Genomic DNA, 12053 nt, shown 5'->3' on the forward strand with positions numbered 1-12053 from the left:
TAAACAAACCATGTTGTCCAAAATTAGAAGTGAGGTCATTCTCTTTTTGTATCGTTCATTTGCAGCTGGAGTCTAAGAGGGAATTTTCTGTCTCTTAGTGGCAGAATGAGAACAGCCTCTTCAGCACAGTCTCTAGTAGGCTCTGCACTTCTGCAGGAGTAACATACATATGTACCGGAGCTGGTTTAAAAAAAAAAAATTACATTGAAACTGTTTAGTTTTTGTTGGGTTTTTTGTGCATTTATTTATTTATTTATTTATTTAACTTTGGGATTAGTAGGGTGCTAGATTTAATTGCTTTAAGTATGTTTTATTGGCCATAGCATTCAAAGACAGGAGAACTAAATTACACCATTACCATTGACAATTTCAGTTTCAATCTGAAATATTTTTGCATGTTTTTATTCCTAATTACTTGACATTTTAATTAATCTTTTGGGATTTTTTTCTACAGATTTAGAACTAAGTGTTGCTTGTGAATAGAACTACCAGTTTACCTCTCAATAAAAAAGCATAAGCAGTTTAAAAGAGAATTTTTTCACAGCTAGTTTTGTGGCCGAGCTTGATGCCTGCAACAACTGGTTTTCCTGCCACATGTCCTAAATAATAAAAGACTGTATGAAGGTTTAGATTTGAGGAAACATTTTTTCTCTGAAAGAGTGGTCAGGCACTGGAATGGCCTGCCTAGGGAGGTGGTTGAGGCACCATCCCTAGCGCTGTTCAAGAAGCGTTTAGATGAGGTGCTAAGGGATTTGATTTAGTAGTTCAGTGGGTAGGGATGGTGATAGGAGGATGGTTGGACTAGATGATCTTGTAGGTCCTTTCCAACCTAATGTACCTATGAACCTATAAGGTGATGCTGTGTTCCAGCAAGCAAGTTTTGATCTTTCTACGAAGATGAACTGTTGGAATGCCTGCATAATACATTAAGTGAAACTGGACTGTACAGTTAGACAGAGAGCAACACTTTCTTTGGTGTCTGTACAAATTAGTAACTTGTGTTTGGTGATTACCTTGGTATGTGTAGATGTGCTTTGTCTCAACTGGGTGATTGTAAATGGTAGTCTAAATATCTGCCTAGTATTGTTTTAAAGGACCCAGTTTTTATCATCCTCAGTCATTGCCTCCTAGCTCAGTATGCGCTGAGAGCAGAGTGCGTATGCCAGGAAGGGTTTGGGACATACTAAGGCCAACCAGTACAGTGAGATGGTCACCAATGTGTGTGGTAAGAGAATCAGAACTGCCTGTGACTAAAGAGTAAACTGGAGAAAAAGGCTGCAAATGGCAGAAGTCAGTGAGTGGGAGTTTGAAGAGAGCTGTGGTTAGTTACTTCACAGATGAGTTTGTCCTGTGGGTTGTATTTTTACTATGTGATGAGTTTTTCCACCATTGGGTATTTTTATACTTTCTAAAGAGGTGAAGATGGAAAAAATAGATAGAAGGTTGTTTTTGTGGGGGGGTTTTTTTGTTGTTGTTCATTTCTTTTTTTCCCCTTCTGGAATCATTGCTAGAGATCTGCACCAAAAATGCAGACTAAATGCAATGCAGGTGAAAAGCAGTGATCTTTATGAGCTCTAACACTGAATCAGAACATTCATGCAGGAAAACTACGCAGCCTGAGTGAGAGGGGAAAGCACTTTCTTACAGCAAGATGTGCTGTTTTTTTGTGCCGTTTTTGACGAGCTCAGAAATTTAATTCTTTGTAAATAATCTCTCTGTATTTTGGAGGAGTTTTTTCCTCCTTTTTGATAAATCAGCCTTTCATCAAGATAATTTTTATGTTGAAATTTGGGGATTGGTAGCTTCTGTGTTTTGTTACTTCACTGTCATAATGCATTTTAGTCCCTTTTTGTATTAATTGAAAAAAGATATTTGAATTTTGAAATGATACAGATTGCAACCTACTATCCCCATTCAGCCTTTCTGTGGCATTAATCTCAGTGATAAGGAAGATCTTCACAAAGGTTCACTTAAATTGCACTGATGGGGGAATTGGACAAAATGAATCTAACCTTTGTGTATAACTGGACTGAGTGTTGTTGCCCAGTTCCACTAACAGCTTCTGTCAGGGAATTAGAGCCCCGAAGATGTGTACCTCAGCCGCTGTTTGGAGGTAGCATTGCAGTTGAATAATCATCAGTTGAAGAATCACCCTTTCTTCTTTGGTTTGTTTCTTCACTGGTTGTGCAGAGTCATTCCCTTTGCATTTGACCCAAACCACAAAAAGCTTTATTTTCACTTGTGACAGCTGTTGAGTGAGAGTGAAGGAGTCACCACAAGTGTCTCTTGTGGTGCCCTGCAGAGCCGTTTCACAGGAGACAGCAGAACAAGTACCTACTGCTGTCCTGCCTGCCCATGTGTCCTTTTGATCCCTTTAATGCTAGTTCTTTTTGTGTGAGGAAAAAAGGAGCGTTTACTGGAATTGAAGTCGTCACTGCATTTCATTTGAACTAGATCTGAAGACATAGAGAAGGGTTTTAGAGGTCTTTTCCTACCCTCCTACCACGCACCTTCGACTCTCTAGCCTAGGATCCCACCTCTGTGCTTCTGCACACCCACTTTTCCACATTTACTGTCCTCCTTTTGTCCAGCTACAAATAGAGATCCGTCATCTTTCTCTTATTAGATTGTCAGCCCCTCCTTTTCTTCCTCTCTCTGTCCCTGAGCTCCCTGTATCTGCCATATCCTGAGCAGAAACTGTAGTGACAGGACTGACTGGAGTGAGTGGTGTGCTGACCAGGCAGGCAAATTGGAGGTGCTGCCTGTCAACTGGGACCCCCTATTCTGTGCCACTCTGAAGTGCTTCACGATGGACAGTGTGAGGACTTCTGAGCAGAGACCTAAGTCCTTTAGAGCTAGGGAGCCTCTAGGGTCAATGTTCTTCTTAGGCGAAGGTTGGTCTATCCCATCTCTAAATATGAAAATACTGGAGTTTGGAAGATCAAGGCAGTGCATACTGAAAAACATCGCTCTCTCTTTGAACAATTTTATCTCTTTTCCTTGTGTTTTTCATTGATGACTAAGTAGTGTTTGAGTAGCAGAAAAGATAAAGTTGGGATTTTCTTTAAGGCCATGCTTGAATATGAAGTATATCCTCTTTCCTTCTTCTGAAATGTTTGCTATCTTTTTGTGTTTAGAGCAGGGGGAAGGAAAGAAGCACATTCTGTCACTGTCCTTGAAATTTCTGCAAGACTGGTGCTGCTTCCCCTCCATAAAGCTTACTTGTTGGTGTGCAGCTTTTTCTGCCTGATGCATCAGATTGCAGGAGCATCCCTTAGAAAAATGGAAATCTTTCCTGTGAGGGAGGCATTCCTTTCCCCCCATAAAGTCTTCACTGTAAATTTGCTCCAGGCTTACTTAACCACTTAGCACCAGTCATAAATTTGAATAACTTCATAAAAGAGGATTCACCTGAAAATGGGTCACAAAAACAGTCCTCTTCAGATACACTGATACAGTGTGGTACAGTAGGCTTTCTCCTGTGTAATAAAATAAATACAGCAATTAGGTTCTAGCACTTCATTTTCATACAGGTTTTAGGCCTGCAAGGAATGCAGAATTAGGAATTATTATGGAGTGATACCTCCTGTATATCACCTGGCTCCAGACATTTAACTGCTTAAGTTAGCAGTTCAAAATATTGCTCTTTGTTAGCTATTAGTAAAGAGACAGTATTCTGTAGGTGCTTAAAGCCAGCAGTAGTTATTTAGGTAGTGATGTCCCTAGTCAATGTGGGTGAATGCTGCCCTGCAGGGCCTTCCAGCTGCGTGCAGGAGTGCACTCATGTGAGCTGTGAGGGAACACCTCCATACCACCAGAGCTCACCCTGAACTGCCTCAGCTGAATGTTGTGATTCCTACCCATTGCTAGCAGGTAGGAAAGGACAGCATCAACTGCAGGAGAAACTTCAGTCTTATTCCGTGTGTCAAGGAGAGGATTGCAAAGCTTTAAATATGCTTTTTTTCTTTCTTTTATTCTCCCTTAGCCGGTTTATACAGTAGTGATATTTTACTTTTGAGGTGCAAGCACTTTGCAGAACTTAATGAACTTAATTAAGTAACTTGGTCTAAATAATTTTGAGGGAATGGAATACAGACCTCCCAGCACCATGCTTTTAACACTTGGATCTGTTCTCTCCCCCAGCAGGCAAATTAAATCAGGAATGTAGATGAAGAGAAATTACTATTGTCAGTACATCCATCTTTCTAATACAGACTGGTTAGATTCATTAACAGAATAGCATTCTTGATACTGAAACTTCCAGTTAGGTGCTCCTGCCATGAGTTATTCATGCAGAAATTTGATGCTTATCAAGATAGGTGTACTTCTGTTCAGAAGAGAGCAAAACAGCCATTCTTGCTTGATGAAAGAACTGGTGGCTGTTTTCAGACAGGAATACGTTTTGTTCAGAAGTAATTATTGCACATGCTTCAGTGAGTTACCATGAGGAGGAAGTAACTCTCAAGTATGGAGTCCAGGCTCCTATCAAACTGTGGGCTTGAACCAAGTGCTTCACCAAGTGCTTTCTTTTGTACGCCCTAGAAATTTAAGGATCTAATCCAAATTCTGATGATGGACCTTAAACCTGAATTATTCAGGGAAGAGGACAAAGGGGAGGCTTGGGGTCTACCGATGAGTCCTTGTGTGCACTGCAGTGATTCCAGGCCCTTGTTTCCAGCCTGCTACTCTCCTCCCTATTGTGTTCTTTTGTAATTATTTGCAAGTTAGTAGTAGTGATACAACTAATGATTTTTACTCTACGCTAGCATTTTTTGATATTGCCTTTTCCAGATATCTTTCCAAAATAAAAGCTTTAGAGAATGATCTTTCTGCTCTGAATAGTTGGAGGGAAAAAGTAACAAAATCTACAGTCTTACAAATGTAAAAGCAATGAAGGGTCGTAACCTGAATCTTCCTAACCCTAATCTTCCAGAAGCCTTGCTGGGACATGAGATAACTTTGTCAGCTCAGTACAGTATTGCTTCCAAAACCTAGTACCTATAATTTAAGTTTCAACGTTTACTCTGTTGCACTGCTGTTAGCTTTGACAGAAACACAAGGCTTTTCAGCAATTTGTAATGCAGTCATTGCAATACCCCTTTGACAGCTTACTTTCATCATATGAAATGTCAGCTACCTTGTAAGCAAGGTGAAAAATTTATTTTTGCTCTGTGACTGGCTCTATGAGAGCATAGAAGTTAGTCTGAGCATATTTTATATCCTATTTTATCTGCATTCTTCCACTGTTTTTTCTCAAGGTCTGGTGTAATTTTGATTGTGTCACTTGACAAGGATTTCATCACTGTCCTGGGGAAACAGTTTTGATTTTGCCTGATAGATGTTGCAGTTTTTGCTGCCTTCATTTTGGGGCAGGTGACAGGAAGTTTCCTAAGTTTAAGTCCAGCTTTCTCTCATTCAACTTCAGGTCAACACTCATCACTTTTAAACTTTATGCACTGTCACAAACTATTTTCAATGTTCAGATTACCATTTATATCTGCAAGTTGCAGTCATATACACGTACATCTTGTGTATCCGCAATTAATCCTAACAATTTGGATTTTGTTTCCAAATTTCTTTGATTTGCCTGTTTTGCACTCCATTCTTAAAAGTGTCATTTGAAGTATAAGCAACACAACCATCTATCTGTTCATCTTACCCAGAATTTGTGGTAAACAAAGATGAAGGTGTTGGACACCTTCCTGCTTGTGTATGAGTGTGCGTGTGTGAATGAGTTCTCTGATTTCAATGCTAGAGAACTCAGGTGGAAAGGCAGTTCAGCAAGCTGGGTCATGCTGCGTTATTGGAAGTTCTTTGCATTATCATTGCTGATCACAGCAGACTGCATTTTCTTTTAGGGTTATAAAAAGTTCAGATGATTTCCAAGACTTCAGAACGGTATTTATAGCTAAAAGGCTCCCTTCTTTGTAAATTTTAGAAAACATCAGGGATGCCTGCTTGTGTGAAAGAGTGTTTTAATTTTTATATCAAACTATTGTGGCACTGTATTCTGTACCGTTAACTTCCCTTTTTATTACTGAGCTATATGCTGTCATGCTTGTTTGGGGCTTCTCTGGGGTATCTTGTGTCTGAAAAGAACAAGGCAAGTGTGCCCAGTGCACTTCCACATATGTAGGAGTTTCATGCAATTCTGTCATCTGTTAAAAACATAATTGTGACTGCCTCTCTTAGGCAATGAGCTAAGGTGACTGACCTAAGTTCCCATGCTGAATTCTTTTCTGTGTTGCGGTCCTGATGCAGTTTCTTTTGTAATCAGTTTCAGGAGCTTCTGGAAGCTGGAAGAGGGACTCTGCTTGTGTGACAGCAGCCCTTGGCAACACATGGAGTCACAGTGTCAATACCAGGCTCATCCTGCAATATCATGACTTGCTGACAAGGCAGGTAAGAACTCAAATCGCGCAAGCATTTGTTCACCAGGTGGGCAACTGTACATCAGCCAGCGTGGTTAAGTACTGTGCAAGGGGAATGGGCCAAGTGCTTACCTGAGATGCAGGGTGGTCACTGTCCTTTGCTTTTTGGGGATGGCCAGTCCTCCAGTGCCTCCCTGTGTTATGATAGGCTTATCTGTGTCACAGTATCTAGTGTGTGTTGGCATGAGCATGAAAATTCCTTGAGTTTTTAGGGCATTGCATATTGTGGAGATGAAGGTAATCCTTGAAGTGCTCTTCTGCATGAGGAATTTGGGACAGAAGTGAGAAGCTAGTCCTTTTGGTACACGATTGTTTTGCTCTCACATTTTTCCCACTCTTCTGTGCCGAATTTCTTCTGTGACTGTTAGGATAGGGAGTGCTCTATCTTCTGCAGCTACTGCTTGCTAGAGGAGGCTTTCTGCATGTAATGGCAAACTTATTTTGTGCAGTAAAGATAATAGCAACTTTCCAGAAGTACGTCTGCAGAAAGGAGATAGCTGACGCTTTCACTGAGAGACTTCATGCTTTTGATTGAAATACAGTACCTTTTTTGCCTGCCATCTTCATCTCTTAATTAAAAAAATAAATCATAACACATGATTTCATCTGTCCCTTGGGATATCCATAGTTAATCTATTTAGCTTCATCTATTCTATTTTTCATTGGTGTAACTCTTTTCCAAGGCTGTGGCCATTGGTCTGCATGATATTGATGTTTTGTCCAATAAGAGTGCTGTCAAAAAAGGTATTATGTGAAATTTGTGCCATCTTATTCCTATGATGTTGCTACCGATGTGTGTTCAAATTAGTTTGCAAGGAACATTGAGAGCCTGCTGAATTGCTAGATGTTTGTTCTCAGTCATGTAGTATTCAGTTCTGGGAAAGCTCAGGGGCAGTGCAGTAGTCCACAGAGCTGAAACTCTACAGAATGCTGAGGCAACAGATGGTATAAAGAGTATACAACAAATCTGGGCAAATCATGCATAGAATTCTTACGCAGGAGTTTTTTTAAAGCTGAGTAAAAGATTCCTTCATCTTGTTTGTCTTGCAGCCATTTTTTCAGCCAACTATCCCTTTTTTCCACCCCACCCTTTACATGTTTGTTGAATATTAGTAAGACAGCAGCCAATTCAGCAAAGTATTGGCATTTCTGGGACATCCTGCCTGCATTAAAATCATTTGGGTTTGCTTTATTGCTTGGAGAGGAGCAGGTTTCTTAAACAGATGAACTTCCATCTTCTTCCCTCTTCCTGAAGCCAGTGCTCTGGTTTCAGTTTCCTCTAGCACAGATGCATTGCCACAGGTGAGAGGACATGAGCAGGTTTCCAGCCTTCGCTTGGATTAATAGTGCAATCAGAATCCACGAGCATGGGCTGCAGTCAGTCTGCTGACTACTGAGGTGGGGCTGAAGCTGCACAAGGCGCAGAGCAGCACGGGGTCGTAAGAGCTTGGGAGAAAGTGGGAGAAGTTAATAGTTTCACACAAATGTGTTCACAAAGGGAATTTGCTACTATCTCTCCAGTATATGGACACTGATACTTGGTTATCCCTAAGGAGTCTTGTAAGTCATTAACCTTGACACGTGTTTTCCTGAATTCCATACATAAACATGCAGGGCCTTTGAGGTTGGGCCAAAACCAACAGAACTGTGCTAGAAACTATGAGATTCCTCAGTTACCCCTGTGCTTATAGTGATCCTGCCTTCTTGAACTGGATTCAACAGGCTTCCAAGCTTACTGTTTTCATGTGCGCTCAGCTGTCTTTGGGGGACAGCATGGCAGGATTTAATAAGCTGACATGCTATATTTAATGTTTTATTCTTGTCTATTGGAAGCAGGATGCTGGATTAAGTGAAACACTGACCAGACCTGGTATGGCAACTAAAATGGGCCTGGTTTATTTTATAGTTTCCAAGGGATTTGTGAGACTCATATTGTAACATTAATGGCTATAATGTGTTTTGAAATTCTCATGAAGAAAGTGCTGTGGAAGCACAAGGTGTTATTTTATAACAAATCAATGTTATTGCATGGTATTTTAAAGAAAGAACTTTCAGGATAGAGATATGAGATAGGGACTAGGGCTTTCAAGCCATGCCAGGTAGTTGTTATACAGCTGTTTTCCTGCTTCAGGTGAAGTGTTTCAAATGTATAAGTATACGTTGACTAAGTCTTAAAACAGAAAGCCATCTCTTATTCTGACTAATGCCAGACATAACTTTTGTTGTGTCCTTGGTTACAGACCAGCTGTTTTGTCTTGGTCTGTTCAGTATCACATGAATAAACCCTGAATAAGCATTCCAAAATTGTGATGGCAAAGTAACCATGGTACTTGTTGGTATGGAGGAGGGCTGGGAGAGTGAGAAGGGGAGCAGAGATTAACTTTTGTATGTATGGGACTTAAGGTTTCAGAGTAAAACTAGATCTATGTTTCCCTGTAAAAACTTGATGGTAGTTGTTAGGCTCTGTAGCTGCTGGATAGTTGTCCAGTTTTAAGATAAAATCAGTTGAGGTTTTCATCTATAAAAAGGGAAAGTAAATAAACCACAAAAAATAAAGCAATTACAAACAAAGTAAGTAAGCTGAGGAAGAAACGTATGCTAAGTGCTGTCTGGGTTTAAGGCCTTCTAATTTTTACCTTAATAATCTGGGCAAGAGCAAGTACAGTAATTAAATTTGGAAAATAGGATCAAATATTTGCAGGTCAAAGCTCAATGAAAGTTTGTAGCCTCATACTGTAAAGATGTCTGATTACTTTGAGATGGTAATGTTTACTGAGAAGAAAAAAAGAAGCAATGAAATGTAATGTGATAGAATGTGCTGAAATCTCTGTGAAATGAAAGGAATAAGTTCTAATGTAAATAAAACATAGTGCTAGTGTGTTTTCTTCTTTTAACTTTGTAATGATAAACCAAATGAAGATGGAGATGAAGCAATGAAAAATAACATTTTCAGTAGTCTTAAAATACCTTTGAAGTCAGGTGGGGAAAGTGAAGGTGGTTGCTACCACAGAAAACAGATAACTTTTCACCTACTTCAGCAGGACTGATTCAGGCTTTGATATGGTTGGAACAAGAAAAGTCCCGTGGAAAATTGGGCGTTGAAATCAGTGTTTTGCCAAAGAAGGTGACTGAGGGTGTGCACAGGTTGTCAGTAGTTGTGTGTGAGATGAGAAATGTGGCACTTTACGTTCTGTCTCTCCCGAGCTAGGATGTGGGGAGACTCAGAAAAAGAAAATTCTGTACCTGAAACAGGAACAGAAGAAAGCTCCGGATGTACGTTTCTCATAGAAGTACTAGAACATTTAGTAGCTTCAATCTGCATTGAGAAAACCTGACTGTATGTGCTACATGAATCATGTACGTAATATAGTAATGTAAATTATGCATATAATGCTATTTTCTTTTTCAAGTGTTTAGATGTGAAAAAAATCCACAGTTAACAGTGGATAATGAGCTTCAGGACACAGTGGTAGAAAAGAGATGTGGCTATTAGATTGTTTCAAAATTGAAGTGTTATAAAGTGTTTACCTGTTCTAAGCCATCTCTATATAATATGCTTATCATATGGAAAATCAGCTCTCTGAAAGCACAGAGACTTCTTAAGACAAGGAAGAGTGATGAGATGGAGTCATGCAAGGGGTAGGAAATTTTGCAGTAAGGTAGTTTTATTCAGGTGAGATTAATTTTCTGTGGTTCTACATTACTGAGAACATTGCTTTTAAAGAAATAGCTGTAGAAAGACTCCAAGAATACTGATCTGAATTCTGTAGACTCTTACATTTAAAAATAAAAATTAAAAAAAAAAAGGCAGCTTTTTCTAGGACTGTTTACTTCAGAGACTTCTGCCAAATCCCTTTCATCGTTTGACTCTTTAGAATCAAGACACAATGAAAGATTTTTATAGGCACAAATTTCAGTGCATGCATACAAACCACATCCTTTAAATTGATAAGTAGCTTATTATATCTTTCTGATGAAAATATCTCTAGACTAGTAACTCTCACAACAGAAATCTTTTGCTTATCCATAGGTCATATACTGGCATAAGCAGCAACATGACCTTGAGTTGAATGTGAACAGGATGAAAGTGGGCACAATGCACAGCTGTAGTGTAAACAAATAATAATCAATACAGTATGATAGTGACTTAATCCAGCAAAAGTACCAAATGAAAAGATGCCATAAAAATAAGGATGATTCATTAACAAGTAGCTAGAGATCAACCTTGAGTAGATCATATTGTTCATGTTGCTGCTGTTTTCAGTAGGCTTTCTACATAATGAAATTGTGGAAGATGGTTATACAATTTAAGTATCACTGCAGTTCTGTTCATGTCTGGATTTATGGCCTCCTCCAGTTAACAGCACACTTTTGTAGAGAAAAACTTTTCCATCAGTCTTGAGCAATCACTCGTTTACTCAGGTGCTGTATGGGAACTGCTGAATCACAGCTTGAACCATTGATTGATCACCTGAGGTGAGCACCTAGTCAGCTGCAGGAGCAGGTGAAGGCAATGCACCTGTGTGATTAGGAAGGGGTGGAGTCTGGCTCCACCTCTCCCAAACCCCATTTAAGGGCTGGCCAGCACTTGAGAAGGTTCTCTTGTTGGAGGTCCCTCCCCTGTGGAGTTATTGGCGAACTTTGACCATCTGCAAAAGGTGAGCCTTTTCTTTATTCACTGGTTGTCTGTTTACCACCCAGATAAGCCAAGCAAAATATACCATCCATCTCATTATTTTCTGTGAATGCTATTCTTTAGGGTTATTCACCCTACAGGTGCTTATATAACACCATTCAATTTGTTATCTAAAAATCTGGAATTGAGGATGTTAGATAAAACCTAAAAGAACAGAAGGAAACCTTAAAATAATTTATATTTTTGTTATTTTTTTTATAATTAGCTTTGCAGTTTTCATCAATGAAGGTTATTCTAATGATAGATTGACGAAAATGTAGCAGCAGCTGTGTTAACTTCAAACACACAGATCTGTAGTTCAAAGCATCCCAAACAAAGAAGCAGGAATATCTCTGAGGTAGCACGGCAAACCCATTAAGTTCTACCAAGTCTTCCTCCTGAACTTCTGAACTTGGTACAGGCGGTCGCTTGCTACCTGGAACTGAACCTGTATGCCTGATCCTTTGTTATTTTTGACTTAGAGACCACTCAGCACTTCTTTGGCTGTTTCCAACCTACGCTGGTCATGAATTAACCATGTCAAAGGAAATGGTAAAGTATTTGTACTATTGTACCAAAACTCTGGAGACAGCTCTGTAGGACTGTGTTTGGCTTTGACGTTTGTGTTCAAGTAGCTGTATTCAAAACAAGTTCTATGACGGAATAATAGAATTACAGAGGGAATTGAGTTGCTGCTCTGAGAGAGAACCTGCATGAATTAATAAACATGATGCATAGTGTATGATAAAATGTTTGCCTGCAGTAGAGAATTAGGTTTAGTAACAGAGGAAATATCTCCTACTTTGATATTCCTTTCAGAATAATGGTTCTTTAAAAAAGTCACTATGGAGTTTCATGTCTTTTCTCTTTCTGTTTACATGTGTTAGTTTATAAATCCGAGTTGATTTTTCTACTTTGAGGATTTTTTTGCATCATTTATTATACTT

The 12053-nt window shown here is 39.4% G+C and overlaps 1 protein-coding gene across 1 annotated transcript in view; it reads left to right on the top strand.

Annotated features, from left to right (window-relative positions):
• RAD51B (RAD51 paralog B) overlaps window positions 1-12053 on the top strand; it is a 343434-nt gene that overhangs the window by 192929 nt on the left and 138452 nt on the right. Inside the window, exon 9 of the mRNA XM_065754688.1 lies at window positions 6278-6402. Coding sequence (XP_065610760.1) covers window positions 6278-6402 — 125 coding nt within the window. The remainder of the gene's footprint in view (window positions 1-6277; window positions 6403-12053) is intronic.

This window comes from Cyrtonyx montezumae, unplaced genomic scaffold, assembly GCF_038088225.1.
Source record: "Cyrtonyx montezumae isolate F1298 unplaced genomic scaffold, pur_monq_1.0 scaffold_10, whole genome shotgun sequence".
Lineage (NCBI taxonomy): Eukaryota > Metazoa > Chordata > Aves > Galliformes > Odontophoridae > Cyrtonyx > Cyrtonyx montezumae.